Raw genomic sequence first — 27465 nt, 5'->3', positions numbered from 1 at the left:
TTGCGTAAATACAGTATGTATATTTATTTCTTTATACAGCAATTGACAGTGGATCATCTGCGACAACAGTAAAAAGGAGCACATTCAGAATTGATCACTTGCGAATTGCCTGCATAACGAAGACGTCTGTGTATTGCATATATATATAAAAAGAGCATACACCGGTTGTGTAAACACACATCACAGTAAAAAAAAATATTGAAGTTTCGCAAAGGCACAAGAAAGGTGCCGTCTTTTGAGTACCAGGGGCTGAAGTACTGGATGGCGCAAATGATGCTGGAGCACATCAAGAGTGTTGCACATTCGAAGACTGCAGAGTGCAGGACAGACATCATAGCTCCAGCAGGGCCACATCAGCAGGGCCTCGTCAAGAGAATGGTTACAGTGATAGTAGGGGCAACGCGGGAACCTTCCACGTTGTGAGACTCGTGAAAGTAAACCTGTGTTGGCCTAATGGTGGCCCTGCGATGACCAACTTACTCAAGTCAGTGCATCTGCGCACCAATTAGCATCAATTTCCAGGCATTTTTTTACAATTGCATTCAATGATGTCGATGACAATCACTAAAAACATAATCGTTTTGAGCAAAAAAAGGGGGAGAGAAGAGAGAGATCGAATTTTATTTGTAAATTGCACTTTGTCTGGGATATTTCTTAATTAAATCTTGGATATTAAGTGCGAAATCAACGACCTAATAACGAGTGGAAAACTCCGCATTGCATTTCACACCATCTTGGATTTTACATGGGCGTTTTTGTATCTGGCCCCCATTGAAATGTGGCTACCGCGGCCAGTGTTGACCTTGCAACCTGAAGCACTCTGCTTAAAAAAGAGACCATTATAGCTACTGCAGTAAAGCGAATATCACACTGTTGTGACGATCAAAAAGCCAGGCTAGTTAATTTCTTGTTGATACTAATAATATTTCTAGCGGGGGAAGAAATAGACAAGAATGTGCTCTCCCTCTGTTCGCATGTTCTTTTGCGAGTATACTGTTGGGTCTGTGGTGACTGCAAAGAAAGAGACATTGAAGAGCAGAGGTGACAATGATCTAGTGAAAAAATAACATACGTTTCATAAACCTGAAAATAATAATAACAAAAATCATATGTGACATGGCTACAATTGTACAACAAGGCAGTAAAAGAATACTTGCCTGAATACTTGCACAATTCAAGGAAACACACACACAAAAAAAACTTATTCCTGTCAATACTGCACGATACACAAAAGTGAACAAACAATCACTGAGTGTTAGCAATGCTCTTGTCTAGACAAGCTCAGGGTATTGGCTCTCATAGTTATAGTGACACAACAGTTATGACTTCCCATTTTGTTTGCAACCAAGTCAAGGTCCAAACCTTCTAAACCATAGAAAAAATTGTGCGAAGCATCAGAACACCCCAGTTCATGGTATTATTTCCTTCTAAAAACCAGTCTCAGTTTCTATAATCAGGCAATGGACACATCATGACAGGCTCGCTCACTTTGGTCCTGCAATTGCTGCAGCTGCCAAGCACACTCAGAACAGGTGCAGTTCTCCTGTTTGCTTTTTCTAAGAGCAACGTCATCATAGCTACATATTTATTGCTGCACAATGTCCTGAAATTCAGCTATGTCACGACATCACGACGATGACATCAGGTCTGGTGTTTCTGGCCATCGCATCACCATCACGGAACCAGTTTATATTCGGATAGAGCATTTCTTGGCCTACTAACAGGATGCCAGCACTGCTGGGAGTATTGGCCTATGTCACTGCCATCGCATTCTCAAGAAAAAACTCTCAAGGAAATACTCAGAAACGGAAACCAGTGCCATGAGGGAGAGGATGACAGCTGTCTGAATTTGGCTCATGTAATTAGGCCTAACCTAACCTTTATGCTTGATAAACGTCATCCTTTTATGAGAGAAATGTGTGGTAGAGCTACTAGAACTCTAAAACTGAGTTTTTGTGCTCCTTTTAATAGGGAAACAGAATACTGACAAATACGGACAAACATACCTTGTTTACCCTTTTTGCCAGGGACACTTGTTCAACAGCTCACAACTGTTAAAAGTTATCACCAAGTGCAAGACAAGCCTGCATGTATCAGAACTTTGTCGAGTGCTGTTAGTAATGAATTCTATTGCGAGAGAACCCTGCATGACCGGATTACATGTGCGATGCAAGCAGTGGTACGCAAACACCAGTGACTACGTGGGTACGCATGATTAGTCATGCATAAGTAGCCGACATGCATGACACAAAAATTTTAAATTTAATTCTGGGGTTTCACATGCCAAAACCACAATATGATTATGAGGCACGCCATAGTAGGGGACACCGGATTAATTCTGACCACTTGGGGATCTTTAACGTGCACCCAAAGTACGGTGCACCGGCGTTATTGCATTTTGCCCCCATCGAAGTGTGGCCGCCGTGGCTGGGACTTGATCCCACCTCGGGCTTAGCAGAGCAACACGGTTGACCCATGGATTGGATTCTCGACGAATATGCTCACTGTTATCGTTGTGCTTTGAGTGTTGCTTGTTTGGCTAGGCACAAGTACACCCAATAAAGAGTTAAATCTTTAACTAACGCTGTAGCAGTTCTATTCTTCACCGCCATGGCAACATGATAATGCCGTCTGGTATAAAGTAAAAGCATTGTTACATATTAAAACTGGAGGCTGCACTATAACGTCAAAACAAAGTGACATTTTTCAGGATTTCTACACATCCCTCATGTTGACAAGTGGAGTAGATGGAAGCATGCTGCCTCCAACATGTTCACCTAGACACCGGTCAACCCCTACCTACCTTGTAGGCAGTCTAAAAGAGAAAGATCAGTTCAGGGCCTATATTCATCTATTGCTCTGACTCTAAAATAAAGTGATGCTTTGGGTTCCACACTGTACAGATTGCGAAACCCCGTCTTGTGTTGGTGGTAAGTGGCCTTTCTTATTTCAAACAGCTGTAATGGCTGCTTCAAACATTGCATAATTAAACACTAAGGCAGTTTAGACTGATGATACAATTGTTCAAAACTTCGTTCCTATTGATATTGCAGAAACTGTTGATTATCTGAAGAGAAAGTGAAGGCCAAAATTTCATTTTTAGATTACATGTTGAAATTGTGGCGCCGGTGTGTCAGGGTTACATCCCAGAGTTTTTGAGAATAGTGTTTTACATTTGTGCAGTTACAGTGCAATAAAAGCTCTGAAAACTTGCTGGTCCATCTTTATCGATAAAAGGTTAAGTACACCTCTGCAGAAAGTACCAAAACCCGTGAAACTATGGCAAGCTAATGCAGGAACTTGAAAGCGATGTCACCACCGATCTTTCATTTTTTGCACGCTTACTCGCTTGTCAGGCCTCCTCTCATGTAAGAGTGCCTTTTCTGGCACTGTATAAGGGTAACTTACAAAGACAGGGCTCAACTTACATTTCTCTTTAGTCCCTGTTCAACTGATTAGTCAATTGCACTTCATAATCTAGTCTGCGCAACTCGAGACAACTACGAACAATATGTCATTGGTCCCACTTGTATAATGTACGACTTCTTTCTCTTAGGTTTGTTTAACGCTTGAAAAACAGCCAGTGTAACTGGGTTCTTATTCGCTCCTCTCAAATATTTCTTTGGGATAGTACTCCTTGAAAGGTATCGCACTAATTTTAGTGCGTGGCTCACGTTTCAATAAAAGCTATTTCAGGACCTCTTTCAGGAAGAGCTTTCAGCAGAGGCGCGTTTGCGAATACGGTGATTTACGTAAAGTGGTCTTGCTCGACTTGGTCGATCAAGTGTGACTAAGAGGAGGCCGCTCTCAGCTTCGCTGCTTGAGGTACACCAGCCGGGTCAAAGTGGAGGTGATGAAAGGAACCTGCTTCTTGCGGTGCATGTGGAGGTCATGTGGAGTGTAGGACTCGCAGTCGAATGCGACTTGACGGCAAACCACCGTCAGCATCGAGAGCAAATCTGCGTATTGTGCCCGTTGTCGAAGCACGGAGCAGAGGGCCTGGATGAACCAAGAGCCTTGCATCGTGTTACGCCAAGAGTAGAAACCTGCAACACCACCACAGACACAAGTCAGTCAGTGCACGCTTACTCGTTTTGCGTTAAAGGGAAGCTGAAAGCTTTTCCAGAAAAAATGAGTGAAGAGCAGTACGTCATGGTTTTCAACTCTCTGAATTCGAATATCGCATCGAAACTGAGCGAAAGAAAGCACAAACAGAGTTTATTTCAACGAAAAGTGCAGCAGCAGACTCTGAGCAGCTCGCGTGCCTCGTTTCCGCCTGTGATTGGTCGGGCACCTCGTGACGTCAACAATGGTGCTCGTCCGGACCGACTGCTGCCGCTACACATGAAGCACGGTGCAAGGCAGTTTGGTGCTGTTTTCCTGAGACGGTCATGGGAAATTTCGAGAGCTCGCGTTTTTCTAAGGAGTTTGGCGTTAAGTCCAAACCTCACGAGAGCGATTTTGCGCGTGACGACGGCTTCGAGCAACAAAACAGGCCGTCGCTTGAACAGATCGCTCTGTGTTGTCGCTCAATCGCTAGTTTCTAGAAATCTAGAACTCGTCGCTCATCGCCTGGAAGTGCTATGAGTGACTAGCCAATAGTGCAAAGCCAGAACTGGATGTACATAACTCATATACTACTGTTTGTCGCACGGAATGAGCAAACTATTGGATTTTACACGTGCAAGAATAAGAACCTAGTGCAAGACCTTCAGAAATATTTTACACTCCTTTTTACAGTAAAATACATAAACTTAAATTGATAAAGCATGCGTCATGCTAGTTTCGGCACGTATATTGCTGCCATCATACCGGGAAGTCGTCGCTCAAAGCCGTCGCTCGGTGGAGTTCGGCTTGTAGACGATGAGTGAACGCGACAGCCATCGCCTCGCTTGTCGCTGTCGCGTGCAAGATCACTTGTATGGGGTTTATACTTTACTCACTACATGTACAAGCCAATTGCAAAGAGCCGGCCTCTGCAAGAAGCAAAAAATGCCGGTGCAAGCAGTGCTTTCCACGCGAACAAAGGCGAAGTGTTAGCATCTCCTTGTATTGGAAATGTTCTTTGGCAAGTATGTTTTTTGCTAAGCTACACTCAGCGATCCAGTGAGTACGTTTCTGGGCAAACAAATGTAGTGTTATGTTCCTGCATGCCTCCTCGTAGAATGTAAGCGGTGATGTTATCTTTGGCATTTGTGCGCTGCCCCAAAGCTGTCGACAATCTACACAGGCGATTTAAACGTGGGAAAAGTTTACCGGCTGTTGTAGCACATGTATATAGAACCTTCATTAGCGCGCCATTCGCACGCTACTCGTAACCGGCGAATTCTGTCGGCTACGTGAGATGGTCGGTTTCTCTATGTGTGCAAGAGAAGGGGGAGCGCAGCGTCCTCGCGTGAGCCGGCTTTCCAACACATGCAAACTTTACAATTGCACTGCGTTATGGTAGCTGCATGCAGGCTGTTTCACAACACACGTGCGAATAGAAAATTTGCGGCGCTTAGCGATGAAACCTGCGTCAAGGGTGGGAGATAAACATGCACCTTCCTTTCAGCATGCTAACATGAAGGAGAACCCAAAGCATGCATTATTGATAAATTCTGGTAGTAATCGTCGTCACGGAAGTGGTTAAAGCACAGCACTGTTGTTCTTGAGTGCTTGAAGTTCTTTCGCTTCACAGCAGCCTCCCACTTAGCTTTCAGCTAAGTGGGAGGTGGACACGTGGACACGGCACGTGGACACAGTTAAACTTGGGATCATCCACTTCATTGGCAATTCCATGACAAATTCATAATGAATCTGCTTTGAGTCTCAGCAATGCTTATCGCGGGACCTGGTTATGATGCCAAATTGTTTTCCAAATACTATATATCAATTTCCTATAGTAGTATTTCCATTTAAAATGGGCACGAAAACATCGTGTTTGCAAAAATTTGCTGTTTTTTAGATTTTTTCTTGCAACCTATGTATAACGATAACTAGTTTTTTACAAGTTATAATGTTACACTGCATGCTAAGGTGTTTTCATGGTTACAAGACTTTTGTTCTTAGTTGCCTGAAAAAATTGTAATTTTCCCACAGTAATGAAACAGTCAGTAATCATGACAACAAGAAATGACACAAGAATGCTTCCTTTATGCTTCCATAAATGCTCGAAAGTGAAATGGAGAACATATCACACACTTTTTCTGCATGGAACCTCATGGAGGGTCTGGAGGGCTTACGAAATGCAGTGAAAGTGTCATTGAGTATCGTATGTGCAGCCAAATGTATGCTAAAGGTGGTGAATTTTTTACTTTTTTTTTCCTCAGCACAAAATTTTCTCTTTTCATGTGTCACACCACCTGCAGAATGCATATACTTTGGGTTTGAAAGAATATCCATACCACAAATTTAGAAATAGTCAAACTAAGAAAGTGAGAATGTCATGTCCTGTACTGAAATTCAAGGAACATGACAAAAACAAGAGCTAAAATAGACCAAACAGCAAAAGAGAAAGCATCTCTGCAAGTTCAACAGAAAGTCAATAAACATTTTCAAGAATGTGGCTTTCAATGTTTCACGTAACCTTCACTTCCCTAAAAGGCATCAGGATTGTAGTCTGTGGTGTTTTTGTGATGTGGGGAACCTTGGACAAGTGACCTGTTACACCATTATTTCCTCTCGTCCCCCCCCCCCCCTTCTCATAGGCCATTCTTTACTCCTATTCCTCGAAGAGCATGTCACCTGGGTTTCACACCACATGTGGCACATAACTCCATGTAGAAACATGTAGCACAGTAGTGTCGTACCTACAGGCTAACTCCTTGACAGCAGTCTCCGTTTCAATCAATGAAGCCTTTCTGTCTTTTGGTAGAACCGACCATATCACTGAATCAAATTTGCAGGTATAAGATGGAATCAACTGAAGCAAGACCGGGGTAACTGGAGATTGCTGGAGAACCTTCATCCTGCATTGGACATTATATTGGCTAATGATAATCTCACTGGTCTCAATACGCCCAGTTACTCTGCCCTGATCTCCGCGATCTCCTCATGCTATCAGGTAGACTGGTCCGCTCACTTAACCCCCGGTCTGCTTCTCTCTCTTTTTGGTTGCACATCTACTCAGGAGGCCTAGAGGGACATTCATATACAGTTAAACTTCGGTATTATGAACTTCAATATAACAATATTTTTTACATAGCAAAGTATCAAACTTTTCATAACCTCCTGTCCATAGAACACCATGTAATCAGAGCATCAATATAACGAAGTGCATTTGTATACAACTTCAATATAAAGAAATTTTGCTTTCACAGCAAAGAAATGCCTAGACAATATATGAAGCAGAAAGATTGCATTTTTGGAGTTTGCGTCATTGGGTGCTTCATGACCACGTGTATATGCAAATATATACCAAGTAATCTAGAATTCACAATTGCTAGGCTGTCCACCACTTCTTATGCTACCCCTGAGTGAAAGTGACCACAGAATGTTGCATAATTATTCACTATCGCCCACCTGGCACTGTGGAGTAAGCGGCCAAGATGTCAGCATGCGTGGGAATGCGGTATATCCGGGTAGGCGAGTCTGAGGTGTCTAGAACTGCCTGGGCACCAGCATCAAGTCGATCTCCACGACAGGCCTGAAATGTGAATGGAGATAAAATGAGTTGCAATGTTCCCTTTGCCTCGCAGAGTCTCCGACAAAGGTTATTAGAGAGAAAGCTATACAAGACAAGTTCACAGCAAAATGGAGGCTTTAAGTGACGAAAAGTGGTCGAGCAAGGAAAGTCGCTGGAGCACACACTTTGAAAGGGGACGTTGTCTCTTTGTTTCCCTCTTGAAGACAAGTGCCCTAGTTGAAGCAATGGCTCCAGTCATACCCTCCTACATTTTTTAAATGCCAGCTTAGTGACTACCAAACCTGGTGTTCACTGAGAGGGCGCCACTTTCTCAGTGGTAACAGTTTACAGTGTGTGGTTATGATAAATTCAACTATCCTTCATTTTACGTCATGTGGAAGTCGAGGAGCAGACATGAAGTGACAGAAGCTCCCAGCTAAAGGTTGTCCATGCTCTAGCAGCAATAGGTATAGAATTATCGAGAATGTGGTGTCACTGCACTGGACCAGTTGCTCCCATGCATTGCAGAGTGACTGGGCAGGCATTAAAAGGTAGCTTACTCCTTGATCATTAGATACCAGGTAGCTGGCGCTAATGTTTATGGCAGCTGCAAGTACAGCACTTCAGCCGGCATGGGAACAATGGATACGAGTTTATCAGAACTTCGTTCTTCCAGGATCGAATGGCCTTGCAGCTCTGCGGATTCATCATTTACAACTAAATAAGCATTGCAGCTCAAATGTGTCAATTTGCAATGATTACTCAAGTGCAAGGAGACTTATTGCCTTCTCGCATTAATAAATGTATATAACTGGCTATATATTCATAAAAATTTACACAAGAAATATTAGTCACAATAATGTCTGAAGCCACAAGCACAAAGATAAGGCAAATCCATGTTGTAATCAATGTTTACAAGCTAGCTGAAGGTTCGCAGCACCAGAGTTGCCTTTACTAATATTAGTAGAAAACTTATTTGAGTGTAGTTAAGCGTGATAGACGAGACAAAGTAAGATGGGACAGACGGGACAAGTGCTACTAACAACTCTGAACGTTCAGTAGAAAATTTCGCTGCAGCAGGAAAATGCACGCATGCACCTAGGGCACTGAAATCAACAACAAGAAGGGCAGGTACAAATAAGAAGGTGATATGTCAAAAATTGCACACAATGAGTGCACAATCTTTTCGTGAAACATGATAAATAGGAAGCATGTGTATGCTGTCAACTGTATACAAGCGGCACAAGAGGCATACAAGACAAAACCGAAGTGAATAAACCAACTTAGCTGTGGCTACCCACTATTCACACTTCTCTGTCTAAAAGTGCCACGAAAGCATGTAACGCACGAATCAGATCCAGAATTTCTTATTAACACCACTTCCAAAAGCTCATGTTCTAATTTCGTTTTTCCATGGCGTACAACTTCCACGTTCTTTAACTGCAGACAGCAACCGCAACTTTTGCAGTGTAAAGCAAGATTCAAGCCTTCTCCTGATTTCAAACACTTAAAAGAGCTGTTGCAGCCTGTTCTTCAGGCACTGGACAGTCTGTCCCAAGTAAACACAACCGCAGCTTAAAGGAATTCTGTATATGCCAGAGGTACCACATGGGACATACTGATACTCGTGCTTTGAAGAAATGAACAAGCCTAACATGAACAATAACTCAAACAAATGTCTGTTCTGCGGGGTGCCTACAACGTCTACCACAGGCTCTTTGCATAGCTGATTAAGCAGTGTTTCTGCGACAGCTTGAGGAGCAGACACGGGAAACCCACCTGCTGCAACCTTGCTAGTAATTGGCAACTAAACCTTCCTGTTATCCCGTGAGGGCAGGACTTCAAGAGTGCTGATCTCAAACATGATTTTCCCTTTTTAATCAGTTCCAAATGTGAGGAATCAGAGGGTAGAATGGCTTGCTCGGACCTTTGCATGTAAGCCTAGTACAGGCGGTCACTTTCATTGAAAAGTAGGCACAGGTCTAAACACATATTGCCATATGAGCATAAGGTTTCGCACAACTTTAGGAAAGTTGCAGGGAAGCATGGGGTGGATCTTGTGTTTTCTGTGCCACGCAAGTTGGCACTATTGTGCAAACTCGTCATAAGAAGTCAAGTAATGAAATACTGTATTTACACGATTATAAGTCTACCCATTTTTTTCAATTTCAAGAAATCTGAAGTGGGGGGGGGGGTCCACTTACAATCGAAACCAAACCATGGCACCGCCAAAAAAAGCGAGACCAAAGGGGTCTACAACGTAGTTACAATTTTATGCTTGCTCTATGGCCCTACCCGTAGCTTTTCGCTATCCTGTGTGTTTGTTCGCTTTTTGGAAGGATTTTTCAACATTTTTGAGAGTTTTACAGTGCACACAACACTCATGTGAGGGTGTTGATAGTTGACGGAAGCGCCGCTTTTCCATTCCATTCCATTCGCTAACCGAACCTGTCAAAAGAGCCTCCCTGACGGCTGCGTGTGGTTGGGTGCATTCAGCATGGGCTGCTTTTACAGAAGATGTCATGGTGCGGTTGTTTGCCAAATGTCGAATTTCGCTGGACGATGATGCGCTGTGGGACCGTAGCAGTGCTGACGATGGCAGCACTAGTTAAGAAGAATAGTCCAGTGACCATGTCAGCTACTAATAAATTTGCGTTCTTGAATGCATCCTCAGGTATGCTATTCTTTCTTTCTTTCTTTTTTTTTTTTTCCTGTCACGCGATGTGGGGGGGGTCGACTTACAATCGCGTAAATACGGTACTGTATGACGAAACATGAGTACTATATCAGTATGCCCCATGTGCTACTTGTGTCATGTACAGAATTCGTTTCAGCTGCGGTCATGTTTACTTGGGACAGACTGGCCAATGCCTGAACGACATGCTGCCCCAGCACTTTAGGTGTTTGAAATAAGAAGGCTTGAATCTTGCTTTACAGTGCAAAAGTTGCGGTTACTAATTGCGGTTGAAGAATGTGGAAGTTGTAGGCTGTCAAAAGACGAAATTAGAATGTTAGCTTTCGGAAACGGTGTTAAAGAAAATTCTGGATCTCATGCGAACGTTAGCGTGGCTTCAGAAGTGCAGCAGATTGGTTGCCACAGTTGATCTAATTAATTCACTTTTGTTTGACTTTTTATGCCAATTATCATGTTTCATGAAGAGATTGTGCATGCATTGTACAAAATTTTTGCTGCGTGGTCTTGTCAGTGATGAAAGCGGCACTTGATCTCTTGGAGCAGCTTTCAAACCAGGAAAAATCGCAGTTTGGCACAGAAATGTATGCTTTACAGCAGTAATATTTACTGTTTGGAGCAAGAAAAGAATGCCTTGGAGCAGTACTTAGTGCAATGGTGCAAGCAGGAAGCTCTTGAAACGCTGCACTAATTATGTCTTATACTAAAACGTAAGTGTTTTTGCTTTTCCATTTTATTGTTAATGCAGATGATGATGATAAGCACAAACTTAATCCTAATTCACAGTTAATTCTGCATCTTAATAAAGAGTGACCGAAAGCGTGCACGGGTGAGTCATGAAGAAGGGTTGCTTGATGTGCGGCACTTCCTCGCGCATGCAAACTACGTACAGTCTGCGCTCGTTACAACGGACCTGCATACAACAGACCTTCAGATATAACGGACTATATTTCAACCTTAGTTTGCGCTACCTATTTTATTAATGCGATGAAGTTCGCTTTTAACGGACCGCACAACGGACTATTGGCTACGGCAGACAAAATTAGTGGCCATTGTTTTTTGCAAAATGGGGCGTATAACACATACTTTTGCCGCGACTACACAGGCTGACAACTAACTTGCGAGGGTCAGCCAACGACCATGGCTTAATACAGTGCGTGCGAAGCAGGAAGGCAGGGCGGAAGTGCGCCGTCTTCTCTCGCACGCAAGGCATGGGCGGGAGGCGAGGGGGTGGGGGGTGTTTATACTTGGGCAATACTCCGGAAGTTGCTGCTTACGGCGCGGCTGCGTGTATATTAAAAGCGATCTGTCGGACACCTTGAAAGACACCTTTTGTCGGATTATCAGGGTCTGTTGTAACGAGAGTCGAATGTATTCACAATTTGGGGCAAGTGCGTGTCGGCACAGGCCTGGCACAATCCTTGTGATAAATGACAATTTTGCGCAGCACGTAGCAGGATTTCCTTCACGGTGCAGTTCGGTGCAGCTTGGCACAATTGGCCCAGCGCTTCCATTACTGCCTTGCTTTTTGGGCCTGCTCTTCTTGCTGCTGGTTTCAGAGTGTCTTGGGTGCATGCACACATTGTCCTGCTGCAGCAAAGTCTTCTAACAGACATTCACAGTTGTCATTAGCACTCATCCCATCTGTCTCGCCTTCCTCTGTCCCGTCTATCGCACTTCACCGTACTCAAATATGCATCCACCAACTTGCCCAAAATTTTACTCTTCTGTAACAGGAAACTCTATGCTTTCTTCATTCCCTCTCAGCTCATCAGTTTCTCTTCGCTGAGCCAGTATCGATAGCAATACCATGCCTACGGGTGCCTCCTTTCTTTCCAAGTCCTGATTATAGAAGCCTTTAGAGGCTGGCGTCAGTTCTGAAATGACAGCTGATGCCGTTTCAAACGAGCTGTGACACCAACTTTTTAGGCAGCGTTTTCTTTTTTTTTTTTGTTGTTTTTTCACAAATAATTGCAGCTAGGTGCACAAAGGTGTCAGGATCAAAAATGAACGTAACTGAAATGTGATTTTTGGACTAAAGTAATGTCTAATCGCAACTGCCAATGCCAGCTTCAAGGTCGTTAAATTTTGCACATTCTGGAGGGTGAATACACACATAATAAACTACTGATATAATGGCCACCTTTATCATAACTGCTGTGTTCGTCATAAATGGGTGCAACTGTACATCTATACATCTACAAACTACCGACACGACTGAAGCGCCCCTGGCAGAGACAAGCGCAACAAATCTCACATTAAAATGTTTCAAAAGCATTAAAAAACACATGTATGTGTGTTTCTCAATGAAAACCACATTATGCTATAGGCTGTCTTTTTCATATGACTAAACTTTTACTTTTTCCCACAATTTTGAACTGCCCAGTATAATCAATAGCACATGCTGGTTATGACAGCTTAAGGTGGCAGTAAATATAAAATTAAGTTCAGCTGTGCTATTAGCAAATTATGCTTCTACAATACCACAAGGGCCCCTCTTAGTGAGAGAGGAAGCTTGGCAAGTCAACAAAGAAGCAAAAACGAAAGACTGCCAGCGGTGCCACCTTGAAGTTCACGCACCATATCACAATGATGTCATGGATATTCATGGCATCTGCGTCGACTTAGTTAATTTCCTGCACTACAAGAATGACTACATTGTATTGTAATAAAGCCAAAGACTGAACCTGGTAAGTTTCGATAACTTTACTGTCCCACAATGGCTGAAATACGAGAAAATGCTTCAGAATCCATGCCATCCCATGACGTACAGGTGCTGAGGTTTGCCATGAGAGAAAAGTTCAGCGTCCTTATTATCTTAACAATCAAACTCTTAATGTGAAACTATCAAAACATGTTCAAAAGACACTATTAGTCTAACCTGATTTAGTGTTTGTCTTCAGTGTCTTCCAATGCAGGGATTCTTTGTCACTCGTCAATGCTGAAGGGGTCCACTATGTGAAATAGTCTGGATACGTGTAGAGACAGATTTGAGAGTTGCTGACCTGAATGAAGAACAGCTTGGGCTTCCCAAGAAGGCTGTGGCAGGCATCTCCAAGAAATGGCTCAATAATGGTGTCAACCGGAAACTTGCCATCCGTTCCGTACAGAACATCACAGTCGCCATGTGTCAAGAAGCAGCAGACAAAGCAGTCATCGTACTTGTAGTCTTGCTTTCCAACTAAAGAAAATAAACAAGACAATAGCTCTTGTCAGACGCCTCAACTACTGACTCACATTTAGCCAGTGTACAAAATTTGAGGAAATGATGGATATCATTGATGCAATGGAGAAAGAAAAAAAGCATCATGCGACAGTTTGGCAGCCTATTCCTGAAATAATATAAATGAAAGGCTCATTCGAAATAGGTCCTCACCACCCGACAGGCAAGCAGTAATTTTCAGTTTCCTGGCATGTGGAGATTATGGGAGAGAGAAGAGCCGAGTGCAGATGGCGAGGATCGATCCGTGAAGACGACGCTACTAAAAACTGCCACAAACCAAACGTTGCCTTAAAAGGTCTGGGTACCATAGAGGGTCTACAATACTTCCCAAAAATCACTTGCAAGTGGGCCCCAAAGAAAAAGCATTGGTGGAAGAGGAGGTTGGCTTGCTTAATGAATGTCTTCCTATGTTGACTTCCCCTTCCTTCCTCAGGGGAACCTCACTTTGGTCATATTTAATCATTCTGTTTAAATTATGTCTTGTAGATAATCTTGGCCACACTGTCTTAACTATATTCTTAAATTTTGTTGTTGTTATCACATTTAGAGAACACTGGCTCATACTTAATTGCTTATTGCCACAAATCTCTTATTTTCCAACTGTTTTCACATTGTATCACCAGCTGCCATTTTTATATTCCCTGGCGATTACGAATAGTTCAGCTGCCACATTAGGCAACTATTATTCTAACACCATGGTACTTTGTCTAGAAAATTTTTTATTGGCTAATTTACTGCTGATACTAGCTAGCACTACCTGACATCATGCTCCTGTTCCTGTTCACAAGTCAGGTACTACACATTCACCCCAAGAACTATCGCCCCATCTCATTAACCAGTATTCCTCGCAAAATTGTAGAAAACATTTATTCACAACTAGTTAATTTCCTAGAAACAAATTGATTTTTTAACCCTTGTCAGCACGGCTTTAGGAAGCACTTTTAATGTGAAACTCGGCTATTATCATTTACCAATGACCTGTCCTTTAATGTTGACCTAGGTTTTGATACTGACTGCATTTTCCTAGATTTTACCAAGGCATCTGATACAGTACCACATAATTTACCGATCCTTATGCTCAGCAAACTTAATATTGATCCTAACATCTTATCTTGGATTAGAGGCTTCCTGACCAACAGAACACAGTATGTAACAGCTAATGATTACTCTTCTCCTTCCTCTGCTGTAACATTGGGAGTGCCGCAAGGATCGGTGCTGGGTCCATTGCTTTTCCTTGTCTTAACGATCTCCCTGACTACATTACTTTATCCTCTATTAAGCTCTTCGCTGACGACTGTGTACTTTACTATAAAGTTACTAATCCATCTGATGCATGTAAACTGCAAAACGATCTGAATAACATGTCACTCTGGTGCAGTAAATGGCTAATGCAACTTAACGTAACTAAATGTAAAGCTATGCAAATTTCCTGCCATTCAAAATGCAGTAACATGCGCCTATACTTTCTTAACAGTAATCAGCTAACACTTGTTGACTCATACAAGTATCTCGGCCTTCATATCATAAATAACCTCTCATGGCCCACCCACATTGGGTACGTCTGTAATAGTGCTAACGGCTTGCTTGGATACCTGCATTGTAATTTTACATCCACGCCTTCATCCCTTGAAGTAATTCTTTACCGAACATTAGTACGATCAAAGCTCGAATATGCATGCGCCATATGGGATCCCGCTCAAACCACTGTAACTCTTGCCCTAGAATCAATCCAAAACCATGCACCTAGATTCATTTTATCAAATTACTCGCGTCATTCCAGCATTACAGCAATGAAAAATCCCCTAAAGTTACGCGATCTTTCATCCCGTAGAAAATGCGCTCGACTTTTGCTATTTCATAAAATTTTCCACTTCTACCCTGTATTAAAAGAGCAGCTTATCACACAGCCGTATTATGTTTCATCTAGTTCAGATCATTGTTTTAAAGTAGGCGTGCCGTCATGTAGGACTAATCTTTACAGTGATTCTTTCATTCCTCGAACAAGCATGGATGGAACCATCTTCCCACTGCCATCGCCGCCCTCACAGACACTACTAACCTCAAGAATGCCATTAACATGCCTTTGCTTAAATCCAATGTTACTTGCAAAAATTGTTTGTGATGTTTCCCCCCCTTCTTTATATAGTGCCTCTGGGCCCTGAAAGTAAATAAATAAATAAATAAATATTCATTTTCGTTCCCCCAAGTAGGATACCTTCAAGCTGTTGCGAGGTCAATGCATTACTCTTTCATTGCTCTCCAAGTATAAGAACCGTCAAAAGGCACTGTTTCCTGTCAGGAGTCATGTATTTATTACGGCTTCTGGCATGAACATACCGTATTTACTCGCATAATGTCGCATAATGATTGCCCTTTTTTGTAAAAAAAATTTACGCAAATTCAGGGGTGCAATCATTACGCGGGTTAAATTTCCCGCGAGAAGAAACAATTTTTTTTTTCATCCCGCGTTTGCTGCGGGATGACAACAGGTCAACAAATAGGCGGCTGCCGCTGTGTGTAGTGCGAGACACCAAAACAAAAATGGCGGCCGGCAGAGCAGGCCGAATGCGATTTTTTTTTTCTTCTCGCGAGTACATTACGTGCATTGAAACAGTTTCTTCTGTATCAGTAATGAATAATATCGTTAATATCGGCAAGTTGGCGGCAATAACGTAGCCATGTCCACTTTCGGGGGACAGAAACAAATAGGCGTGCTTAGCTGCCAGTGACATAGAAACACATGGTGGGCATGCTGCAGAAACAGCGGCATTTGTCTTCCCTACTATCCTAACACGGCACGTTTCCACTATGTGGGCGAATATCTTAGCCGTGTTACAAGCGTCGGTGTATGAATAAAGTACACTTCTAGCGTATCAGTGTTAACGAGGCTGCTGTCATTGCCGCTCGCTATTTGTTGCATGCCCACAAGTGCAGATGAAAAGAATCGAAAGGCGCCTCTTTTGTTTTTGTTGACCACAACCATTATAAAGCCTACCCATAATAAAGGCAAGTTTGGTTGTACCTCTTTTTGTCATGGAAGTGCGGAATGTAATGAAAGCAATGAAATGGGGCATCTACTTAAGAATGTTTGGTGCGTGCAGTCCACTTGGTTTGTCTTGAAGAGTCGTTTGCGTAGCATTCGACAGATGGTAAGCACGATTATTATTAGCTAGACTTGGCACACGACATATCGCTGCAGCAAGTTCGGGGTGCGATCATTACATGGGAAATTTAAAAAATCTAATTTTGATTACAAAAGTCAGGGGTGCAATCATTATGTGAGTGTTATCATTATGCGAGTAATTACAGGAATAATTGCCTTGTAATCTTAAGTGAGTTGTTCCACTCTTGGTCAAGAGTTCATTAAAATGAAATGCAACAAAAACTGCTCTGCCTGTAACCTACTCAGCTGAACCCCTTCTTCTAAGGCCCTGTACAGTTATACAGCATAAGCCATGAAGTATAAGCAAATTCTCAACATCCTGAAGACATCAAACGCAGCTTAAAGGGGCCCTGAAACACTTTTGCAGCTAATCATAGAATGGCCTCACTGTTAAAAGACGTCGGCTCAATAATCTCACAGTGAACAATTTTTTCGCATTCTTAAACTATAAGGAGAATTATCACATCGACAGCCAGCCTTTTCACTTTGTTTCCGCTAGCCATGGCCAAAAGTGAAAGGGCTCACTGCAGCATCCCGTGGCTGCCACAGTAGACTATGAGACACAGCACTCCACTGCCATCTCAGAGGCCATGCACAGCAGAGGTAGCTGTGCGCAGTGCAAACATGGAATTATTTTTCTGTCTTTTTGAAATCGCAGACACATATATATCGCACTTATTTAACTCAAACTTAGCAAATGTGAATCACTGAGAATGCTCTCGTGATCACAAATCATCCAATAGCATTGGTGGGTCCAGCTGCATGACTTCAGCACGATTTCTCGCTGTGTTTGACAGGAAATTGCAAATGCCCTGTTGCAGGCAGTTCAGTAATACTTGGCTTGCATGTTCACGGCAGTCTTTAAGACTGATCGGCTACAGTTTCTTACTGTGTTCAACAAGTCTTTTACGACCTCTTTAACACAGTTTGGAAGGCCAGACATTTCACTCCATGTGCAAATTACTATCTTTTGTGTATACAAAGATTCTGTAAACATGCTACCTAATAGAAATACTGTAGCCTTAAGGGCAGCATAATGAACCCTACGTTTAAAGTCTGTGCAGAAAGAAATTTAGAGGCCTAAAAACAATATATGCTGCTTTTAAGGTTTCCAAGACGGTACACAGTTAATCGCCTAACAGTATCATTTCCCAGCTTTCTCAAACAATTTACTTTTGCAATATCTCAGGCACCCTGGCTCGTGCATAGAGCTTCTGAAAAACTGCTATACTACCGTTTTGAGAAATCATGCTATTTGGCTGACAAGTAATCAGGTTTACCATTGTAAAACAACACCAGGAACTATACTGTATTTCCGGTCAATTACTTTCAGAACATTTTGTGTGACTTGGCACCAGATGCGTGAGTGTCTACAGGCAACCAAATTGCATGAGTCCAAAGCACACTGTTGCCCATGTGTGTGGAACACTGGCACCTGTAGAAAGCAATTCATTCAATGTCGAGCCACATGAAATCTCATGAAAGTGATCGTATCTCTGAAAGTGATTGACACAGTATACTGTCCCTAGGCAATAAGACGCACCATAATGAAGTACTTCAGCTTAATCATGAATGCCTGTGCTTCTTTGACATACACACAAACCTAAGCCAGACAAGCACTCTTGCAATTCTTCCTCCATCACACTGTGGAATTGTACTGTGTGCCACAATAAGGAATTGCACCCATGACCTTGTGTTCAGCAACAGAACATCACGGTCACTGACATACCGTGGCACAGTAAAAAGAGCACAAGAACCATGTATCTATGTTGCCGAGGCTATTTAAGGTTGCTGCAACTTACGTATCTCCAGAACGTCCCGTGTTTTGTTGCATGACAGATCAGTGTACATGACTGTTTCAAAGCCCAAATCACGGAAGCAGCTCCGGAGGTTGTCCGCATCCAAATCCGTGCCTCTTCGCTCACTAAGCTTTGTGTGGCTTTCAAAAGTCTGCGTTTGAAAGGGGGCGTAGAAAGGCATGTGAGGACCCAGGAGACTTGCTCATACAGGAATGGCATTAGAGACAAAACTTCAGTCATGCTACGTTGAAAAACTGAGGCTCCAAATCAACAAATGCACCACTGCCACTGAGACCAGAGCTTCTGTGAGCAAGTACATATAGAACCAGCTGCTGCTGATATAGATCATACTGCCAATGGTTTTTCAAGCTATTCAATGAGTGACAAAAAATTAAATATGCTCATTGAACTATATCTATAAACATGAAAGATAGTAGTAGTTGATCAGTTTCATCAGACATTCCCCTATGATAATACCATGCCTTCTCGTAGCTTTTTCTCTGTGTTCATTTTGCGGGAGTGTGCTGACCCCTACGTGCTGCCCTGTCAACCATTGCAGACAGTAAAGCATGACCTACAAAGTTGACCACCCAGTGCTGTGTGTCATCGTTTGCTCTCACTCTTCTTCAAAGAAATGTTTTTTACCACCATTGTTTTGGGACCCAACTCTCCGCAAAAATCACAAATTAGCAGACACAGCGTGTCTTTCCCCAAATTTGATGGTTCATTTCGCTGGATGTATTTGAGCACTCTGGTGACATTACATTCAGCTGATAAAAATGGAGCTCCCAAAACACATTGCCTGGCTCTTTACGAGTGCTAGTGGGCACTCTCAACCTTTAACCTGGAGGCCTGACTGAGATCTGGCAAAGTTCTGGTCACATGCCTCCTGCAGCGCATTTTTTCATGGCAGTAGTAGGTGGGTACCTCGACACCTGCGCATTGTTTGCTTACACCAGCAGAAGCCCTGACATGTTTCTTCTTCTGGTCTTCGACTGCTCTGGCGAGCAGCTGGACGTTTTGCTCGAGACCACTTTCTCTGGAACAGTTTCTCTACAAGAACTGACCTTTCGTTGGCAAGTAAATGGTCCAGGATAGTTTAAGATAGAGTTAGTGCCACTACTACGAAAGTACAGTATCAGCTGCTGATGATGACACATGAAATCTTGTTTATAACAAGTACAAGGTAGCAAGTCATTAATAAAGAAATACAATTACAATAAATTTTAACATAAATTATAACATGTACTGGCGAATTTTATCAGATTTCCGTACAGAACTTTGTGACTCCTTCATAGTGCCCCATCATTGATATCTGCCACAGCATGGAGCCATCTCAGAGTGGCCGTCTGATTCAAAGCAGGCAACAGCACACAACATAACAGGACCCCAAAACTGCCAAGCACAGTGCAGGATTACTGCATACATTGCCCTACTCATTGCAGTTATGATGCAGAGGAATTGTAGGGCCCTTCCAGTTACACTTTGCTCTGCAACAAAGCCCTCACTCCACATAAACCAAACATTACAGGGTTTCCAGAACAATAGTCAAACAATTTCGCTTGAATCAACATTTGCCTGTGGAAGCCCTTAAATGCACTAAAGAAAAGCAGCTCTGAGGAAACGCCACAGAGGCTCAGTGACTATGGTAATTCGCTTCTGAGCATTACATTGTAGGTTCGATTTTCTGTCACAGTGGACGCATTCTAATATAGGCAGAATGTAATATGCTTGTGTACCGTGCTTAAGGCATACGTTCAAACATCCCAGGCGGTAAAACTAAACAAAGCTGCTCCCTACAGCGTCTCTTACAGTCCATGAATCGCTTTGGGATGTTTAACACTATAATAATTTAACACTTAATAATTTAATGCCTGGGCTATGAGAGGTGCTACAGAGGATTAGTTGGAACTAATTCTTGCCAGCTGGTACCATTCAGGGTTTGCCTAAACCAAAATACACTCAATTGGCAAACCAGCACTAGTGTACGCAAGCATAGTGTTGAATAGTTCTACTGGCTACTTCACTAGGAAATTGAACTACTTCTCATATTTTATTTATTAATAACTTATTTATCTGAGATTCCAGTATACCCCAACATTCGCACTTGACTGTACATGAACAGCTTTATTTCTGTGCTATGCCTTGACTGAAACACAGCTGCATAGGCCAGTAACTGACACTGAAACTTTGTGGCTCAGCAACAGGACATGGCAGTAGTAATCGGTTGCTTATTTAGATATACATAAACGAAAAGGAAAGGACGAAAACTGCTGGTGACCGCACTGTAAGTGTCTAGCACAGTCTGCTGACACCTAAACAGTAGTCAGCAGTGGGGGAGTAAAAGGACAGGGAGGAAATAGCACAGAGGATAACTATTTAAACACATATAACAGGGCAACTTAGGTGAGGGTTGCTTGTGGAATGACTTCTGAAGAGTTTGTCACCCATCTCGCACACCAGCAATGTTGAGATGCTAGTGTAACCAGCCTGCTGCATGGAAATAACTCTCCCAAATTTGCACTCACCCTGTTATTGAAGATGACGCACTTGCCACGCCTGGGGTGCGACATGTTGTACTCTTCCGCCTCAAGTGATGTGGGTAGCATGGGATACGGGGAAGCCGACTGCTTGCCAAACATTCTGGAAATGTGGCGACCATACCGCAAGGAAGGTCAATATTGTCAGATTATTCAGTGTAATACCTGTACCACACAGGCAGAGAAAGCATCATTAATAGCTTAATGCCTGAATGCTTATTCACATTCAAGCAGTACCACACAAGCATGCTTATGGGTAATGAAACTCAGTGCCACTTGCGGCATCAGTAGTTTTTCTCACAACTCGCACAGCCACTGAATGCATCCCCTTTCTCCTAGGTTAGCCGTTATGGCGGCACAGGAAATGCACATTTGTGAAGTAAGCCGAAATAGTTCAACATATGTGTTTGTTACTGTTTCTAAGTCCCGTTTCTCAAAATTTTTACTGCAGATGACTTTATTTAATCACATTAGAATTCATAAATGAAGTTAGTGCACTCATTGAAGCTATTTCCAATGCCTTCTTTATAATTTTGCACTGTCACCCCAACACTCCTGGGTCAGTAGTGTGGTATCATGTAGCAACAGTAGCAACTCACTTTCCCCAACTCACAATGGAAGAGAACAGGAAGAATAAGCTGAGGCATAAAGTAGGGTAAGAGTAAGTCGAAGTGCTAAAATATATGGAAGGGGATAGGGGGGGTTACACATTTAAGGGAAGAGTTGCTGCCGTGATGAAGACAAGTCAGTCACCTTGTTGAAACGTTCGCCCCAGTGACAGTCCCTGTTTGCACACTGTTAAAGCACTTTCTAATATTTTTGCAGTTAGGACGCAGCAGATGTCATCACAACATGCTAAGATTAGTCTTCGGCTTCTTTAGGACACTGTGTAATGCATTTTGCCAATAAAATTTAATTGGACCAGAGCAGATGCTATCGCATTGAACTGGTGCAGAAAGTTCCAAAGTGTCTTCATAACGTGTGTTTCATTTTTGTGTCTTTTCTGACTTATCAGTGCTTCACTATTGCCGAAGCGTAGTTCATTAGTGCAGGTGAACTTAAGACTCCTACTATTAAATGTACATTACAGACAACAGCATCTCTGGCAATATTAATATATTTAAGTTGTCAGCACTTTGATGCGCCATTTTCTTGTGGAATAACTTTCCCAAAGGCATTGTTACAGAAAATTACCAAGAAAAGTTCTGGCCACTACTCAATACACATGCCATCAGTTAAACCATGCCATAATTTTTTTGTTTTTTATTGGGACAATCTGTGTGCTACAATACTTAATTTAGTTTTACCACCTTGTGATACGTTCATTATGTTTAAACTTTTTTTTTTCTGGGTGCTTTGCTGTGCACATACAGTTTATATAATTGTATCTTGTGCTAATGTTGATTTTAGTAAGTTTCCACACATTCAAGTTTTGCTTATTTATATATGCTATTTATGTTACTAATATAACTTTGTGTAACTTGTTTGTTGTCCTTATTACTGAATGCCCTGAAAGGGGCCCTGTAAGGTATAATTAAATAAATGATGCCACTTACCCCTCAAAAATGTTCCTAGCATCAAGCTCGCTGTTGGCGCCGGCTGAAAGGGGGCAATGATAAACAAAAACAAGCAGTAATCCATTATACACATTATTCCCTACAATTGAAAGAAAACAGAAGTTATTCCCATCTTTAAGTCAGGTAACCGAGCACTTGCATGTAATTACTTGAACGCATCACATCAAAGAACATAATGACCCATTGAGAATTAATGAACTTTCTATCCCAATCAACACAACTTTCATAAATGTCTTTCGTTCGAAAGCAAGCTGTACGAATTTACCCATGAGAAATTCATGTGTGTGGAAACTAAGTATCAGATCGATGGTGTGTTTTTAGATTTCTCAAACGCTTTCGACTGTGTATTGCATAACACCTACTACCTAGTAAAGCCGTCTACACTCGATCTGCCCTCTGGTCTAATCTGTTAACTCGTAAAGGAATCATACCATTTACCTGCATTAACAACCACTATCCTAACCTCAGCACCATGACACCTGGAGTTCTTCAGGGGGTGGAATTGCCTCTGCTGTTATTTTTAATTTATATTAATGACCTGCCATCAAACATTACAACAACACTCAAACATTTTGCTGATGATTTCGTCAGCTACACTCACAGCGATAAACAGGAGGACTGCATCGCACATGCTGGCACGTGCTGCTAAACCAAAGCAAATGCAAGTGCGACTGATTTAGTCTAAAGCACACCATTATCTGCTATATTTATAGGATAGATTGAACTCCGATTAGCAGAACACTTGCTTATAGATACATCGACTTGCACCTAACACCAACGCTATCAAGAGCTACACATATTGAAACCATTTGTTCACAGGCCTCCAGAACACTCTGGCATCTTAAATGAACTTGAAGGTCTGCATCCTCCGACATTAAAAAACTGGCATATCAAACACACGCCAGACCAAAACTTAAGTATGCATCTCCCAGCTGGCATTCCTCACAAACATATTTTGCTGACGATGTCGAAGCCATCCAGAACCTCGCTACATGGTTTACCAATTCACAATACTCAAAGCGAACGAGCATCACCCAAGTAGAGCAATCTATCGGTCTCACATTTCGTCGTTCAACTTTGCACCTCTGTCTTCTACATTCCTTTTAGTATCATCCCGTATCTCAACACACATTGATGAAAGGGCATCTTCCCGCTTAAATCACAGTCATCCCATTGAAAATATTGGTGGCACCAAAAACTTAAAGGGATACCAAATGGTGATTTTACCTTCTATGCTATTTTCTTTATCTGTTAAGTTTATTATTTACTTTTTTGTTACTCTTACTGCTGGCTATCATGTTAGACCTCAGTGTCTATCGTTTACCACTGATCCTTTCTTTTCTTCCTTTCATTGTTATATGCCAAGTCAACCACAAATGTATGCCCTTTCCTTACATAATGCCCTTGGGCCCTTAAGGTCAAATAAATTAAATAAAATACATATGAAAGTTCAAAGCATGAAGTATTGTATTTACTTGTATAAAAGCTGAACTATATTTCTTCAACATCTTCGCAGGGTATGAGTGCCTCTCACCAGAGTCCCGCCTGTGACTATCCGCTATGACCACAGGCGACAGTTCAATAATGCAAACACTCCCAATGCAATACATAAGACATTTACTGAAAATTCAGCACCACTGATAAAGTTTCACTTCAATTCTTTATAACTCCCACTCTCTATGTTGCTGCCGTCATGAACGTAGTTTACTTCCTCATTGGCACTCTCTCAAAGATGGTCGTAATCAATGCCGTTCATGCTGTTAAATACTCCAGCAATTTTAGTACATTTATAGTGCGATATTAACTGATATCGAATATTGTGCCTCAAAGTCTAATGTTTGCGGAAACCTTTCAGTTTCAAAATTTTCCTCTCGAAAGTGGGGGGGAGCAGGTCCTACAGCAGTTATGGTATGATTTATCATGGTCAAAGTTGACGGAGATGCTAAGCATGGCAAACGTGTGTTTGCGGAGGGCAGTCATAACTAGTCATTAAGTGTGTAAAGTGTGTATTATCATGAATAACTCCCCCACAGATATCACCAGTGCATGAACAGCTAGCATCACCTATCTGATCCAAAGAGTGAAAGATAGAGCTTGAGACCACACAACTGAAGAAGCACGATACACTCAATTCTTGTCAATTTGACCCCTAGTAAGAAGTGCAAAATTTTATTCATCTGGTGTTCCAAATTTTTACCAGGTTTACAATCGCCAGCACTTTTTTTTTAGTTGTGGGACATGACTTATTGGCATCCAATTTATTGGATGAAGCAAGAAGAATTATAGGTTGGTTACTTTTAAAACCAACATTCTATGATAAGAACACACTAGAAAAAAAACATAATACGCTCAAATGGCATTATTAACACTTCTATGCCACTTATGATGCACACAACATTCATGCAATGACATTCACTATCATGCATATTTGTTAGGAAGGGACAAAACGAATTACACCACATTGAGGTATGAGGGCATATCAAGTTTGAACAGGTGGCTGAGAATTCTCACCTATTCCCTATTCATAATTTGTTATCTCTCCATAAGTGATTGCTTAGCCAAATGGTAGTATTTATTATTAACTATAGTACCTGCACATTTGCTATCTTTATATAGTGCTTTGTGAATGTGCCTTAACTTTGTAAGAGCATATGTCCCACTCAGTATTTTTTTATCCTTTGAGAAAAGATGTTTTTCTTGCAGTTTTGTAGCCACATTTGACATGTTCATGTGCCCAATTTCACCAGAAGTGGCAGCAGTTTATATATGTCCTGTAATAAAACGGACGTTTTCACTTTCTAGTTTTCTGAGCAATCAACAATAAAAGCAGTCATCCAATTGTCTGAACCACAAGGTGGTGGTACTGTTAAATGGATTTTTCAGGTTGCATGTTCCAGCTTCAAAGCGAGCAGACTGTCAGAAGGCACACTTTAAAACGAAGCGAGGGGCACTAAACGTAAGCGTTCCAAAAGGAGCAGTTTCATACTCGGCCCCAGCAATGCTCGTTGCGGCAACTTGGCGATTTTTTGTACACATTTAGAGATTTCTCGGCTACTTTCACTTCTTGAACCAAACAACCTTGCTCGTACACTTTGTCGCGCCCGCATTATAATCGGCAATCATTCGCAAATCAGGGCAGAGACTTCCCTTCACGCCTCGCTCACCTGCACAGCAGTGAACAGTACAAAGGTGAAGCTAACGGGCTGTGCATTTATGTAAGCGCTGACCTCCATTGTCAGTCCGCACTGCTTGACTTCCGGAGGCAAGGTGCGTTGTCCATGAAAACCTCATGTTCTCCCGTACACGTCTTTCTTTCTCAACTTTTTTTTTTCCGTGTACCCCTCTGGAAGTTTTAAAGTTCGACGTGCGATTAGTGAGTGCGTACATACATAACCTAATCTAGCGTCTTTCGATCGTCCTCCTAAACTGCAACACAGTACGTAGGACTAAACAAACGAGATTAGGCCATTTTGTCTCGAACAAGGCGTCTGCATAACGCAGTACCCAAGATTACAGAGATGTAAGCGCGAACGACGGACGCTGACGAGAGGGGTTTCACAGCGAAGCCCGTTTCGATCACCATGCAATGATACGCTGGCCGTACCTTTCCCGTCACTCGCTTTCAAGTCGTCCCCACTCATGTTGGCCTTTGCGCAAGCTAGAACAGCCTGTCACGCAAACTTTATCGGTGTTTGAGGTCTTCTCACAAGCTTATCTAGACACGAGAACGACGAAACCGCCCGCGATTCTCGCGTCATGAATCATCTCATAGACACGCGCCAACACTGCTGCTGACCGCAGCGCCGCCACTATTTTCAGTTTCTGTATCGCGTAATTCAGTTTCGGTATCGTTTTACATTCGTTCACATTAGTTTCGTTGTCATGTGTTAGCGCCTGCGCTGCGTTAGTAACCAACTGAGACATCAGTCACACTTCCTAAGCGAAGAGACTTTGCGCAGAAAAGAAAGCAGAAGTTCTGGTGGAACATTACGGCAAGTTTTAACCCGCGTTGCAACAACATTGAGTTATCTGGACGTGAAAAAGACAGTGCGCATGATAAATTATACACTAAAAAAAATTTTACACTCTCTCAGTTCTATCTTGTCACCAAACAATACAATCTAAAATAAAATTACACCCTTTGGGTTGTACCCTGCCACACAACGATAAACGTCATCTGTCTTGTCCGTATTTCCTTTATTTAGCGTTGCGAGCCCGGTACCTCCCAGAAACGAACGGCATGCGCGTTATCAACGTGACCTACAGCATTCCCGACAGCAAAGCAGCGGGCATGGCGTTTTCAAGAATGGAAGCGCAAGCAAGGCAGATGAAGATTATTGTTGTGTGGCAGAGATACGCCCCAAAGGTTGTACCTTTGTCTAAGAGATTACACTCTTACACTACACTCTTAAAACGGTTGCACCCTTGGGGTGTAAGGCCCGGCCATCATAAAGTGCTGGTTCTACAATAAAAGCTTATTCCTCCTCCTGGGGTTTTACGTGCCAAAACCACTTACTGATTATGAGGTACGCCGTAGAGGAGAACTCCGGAAATTCCGACCGCCTGGGGTTCTTTAACGTGCACACGGGTGTTTTCGCATTTCGCCCCCATCGAAATGCGGCCGCCGTGGCCGGGATTCGATCCCGCGACCTCGTGCTCAGCAGCCCAACACCATAGCCACTGATCAACCACGGCGGGTGCGGCGTATTCAAGAAAGGAAACGCACCAAGGCAGATGGCGATTATTGTTGTGTGGCAGAATTAAGGGGCAAGCCAAAGGGTGTAAACTGTTTTTTGTCGATACCCCGCTGTGGTACCTGCCGTAACTATAAGAGGTTATGAAGAAACAGAAGAAGCTTGGTGGAT

The 27465-nt window shown here is 42.5% G+C and overlaps 1 protein-coding gene across 2 annotated transcripts; it reads right to left on the bottom strand.

Moving 5' to 3' along the window:
• LOC135917995 (caspase-7-like) lies at nucleotides 1-26391 on the bottom strand. 2 transcript variants are annotated; one of them, XM_065451653.1, is made up of 7 exons: nucleotides 26205-26391; nucleotides 22580-22622; nucleotides 21012-21126; nucleotides 18487-18634; nucleotides 13304-13479; nucleotides 7504-7627; nucleotides 1-4046 (listed from the first exon to the last, which is right to left on the bottom strand). In XM_065451653.1, the coding sequence occupies exons 1-7, from the start codon at nucleotides 26239-26241 to the stop codon at nucleotides 3808-3810; spliced, it is 882 nt and encodes a 293-aa protein (XP_065307725.1). In that variant the 5' UTR covers nucleotides 26242-26391; the 3' UTR covers nucleotides 1-3807. The 2 variants fall into 2 exon arrangements, with proteins under 2 accessions (XP_065307725.1, XP_065307726.1); XM_065451654.2 differs by lacking the exon at nucleotides 26205-26391 and adding an exon at nucleotides 25765-25926.
• Between the last annotated feature and the right edge of the window lie 1074 nt (nucleotides 26392-27465).

This window comes from Dermacentor albipictus, chromosome 9 (genome assembly GCF_038994185.2).
Source record: "Dermacentor albipictus isolate Rhodes 1998 colony chromosome 9, USDA_Dalb.pri_finalv2, whole genome shotgun sequence".
In the NCBI taxonomy this organism is placed as follows: domain Eukaryota; kingdom Metazoa; phylum Arthropoda; class Arachnida; order Ixodida; family Ixodidae; genus Dermacentor; species Dermacentor albipictus.
Note: the sequence above shows the minus strand (reverse complement) of the source record. Positions and strands in the feature narration are given on the sequence as shown.

Coding starts and splice junctions, on each gene's coding strand:
- LOC135917995 (XM_065451653.1), bottom strand. CDS start 26,241: ATGAGTGGGGACGACTTGAAAGCGAGTGACGGGAAAG. Junction 7,628..13,303: donor CCAAGCTGTTCTTCATTCAG/GTCAGCAACTCT, acceptor TTCACATTTCAG/GCCTGTCGTGGAGATCGACT. Junction 4,047..7,503: donor CGCTTACTCCACAGTGCCAG/GTGGGCGATAGT, acceptor GTGGTGTTGCAG/GTTTCTACTCTTGGCGTAAC.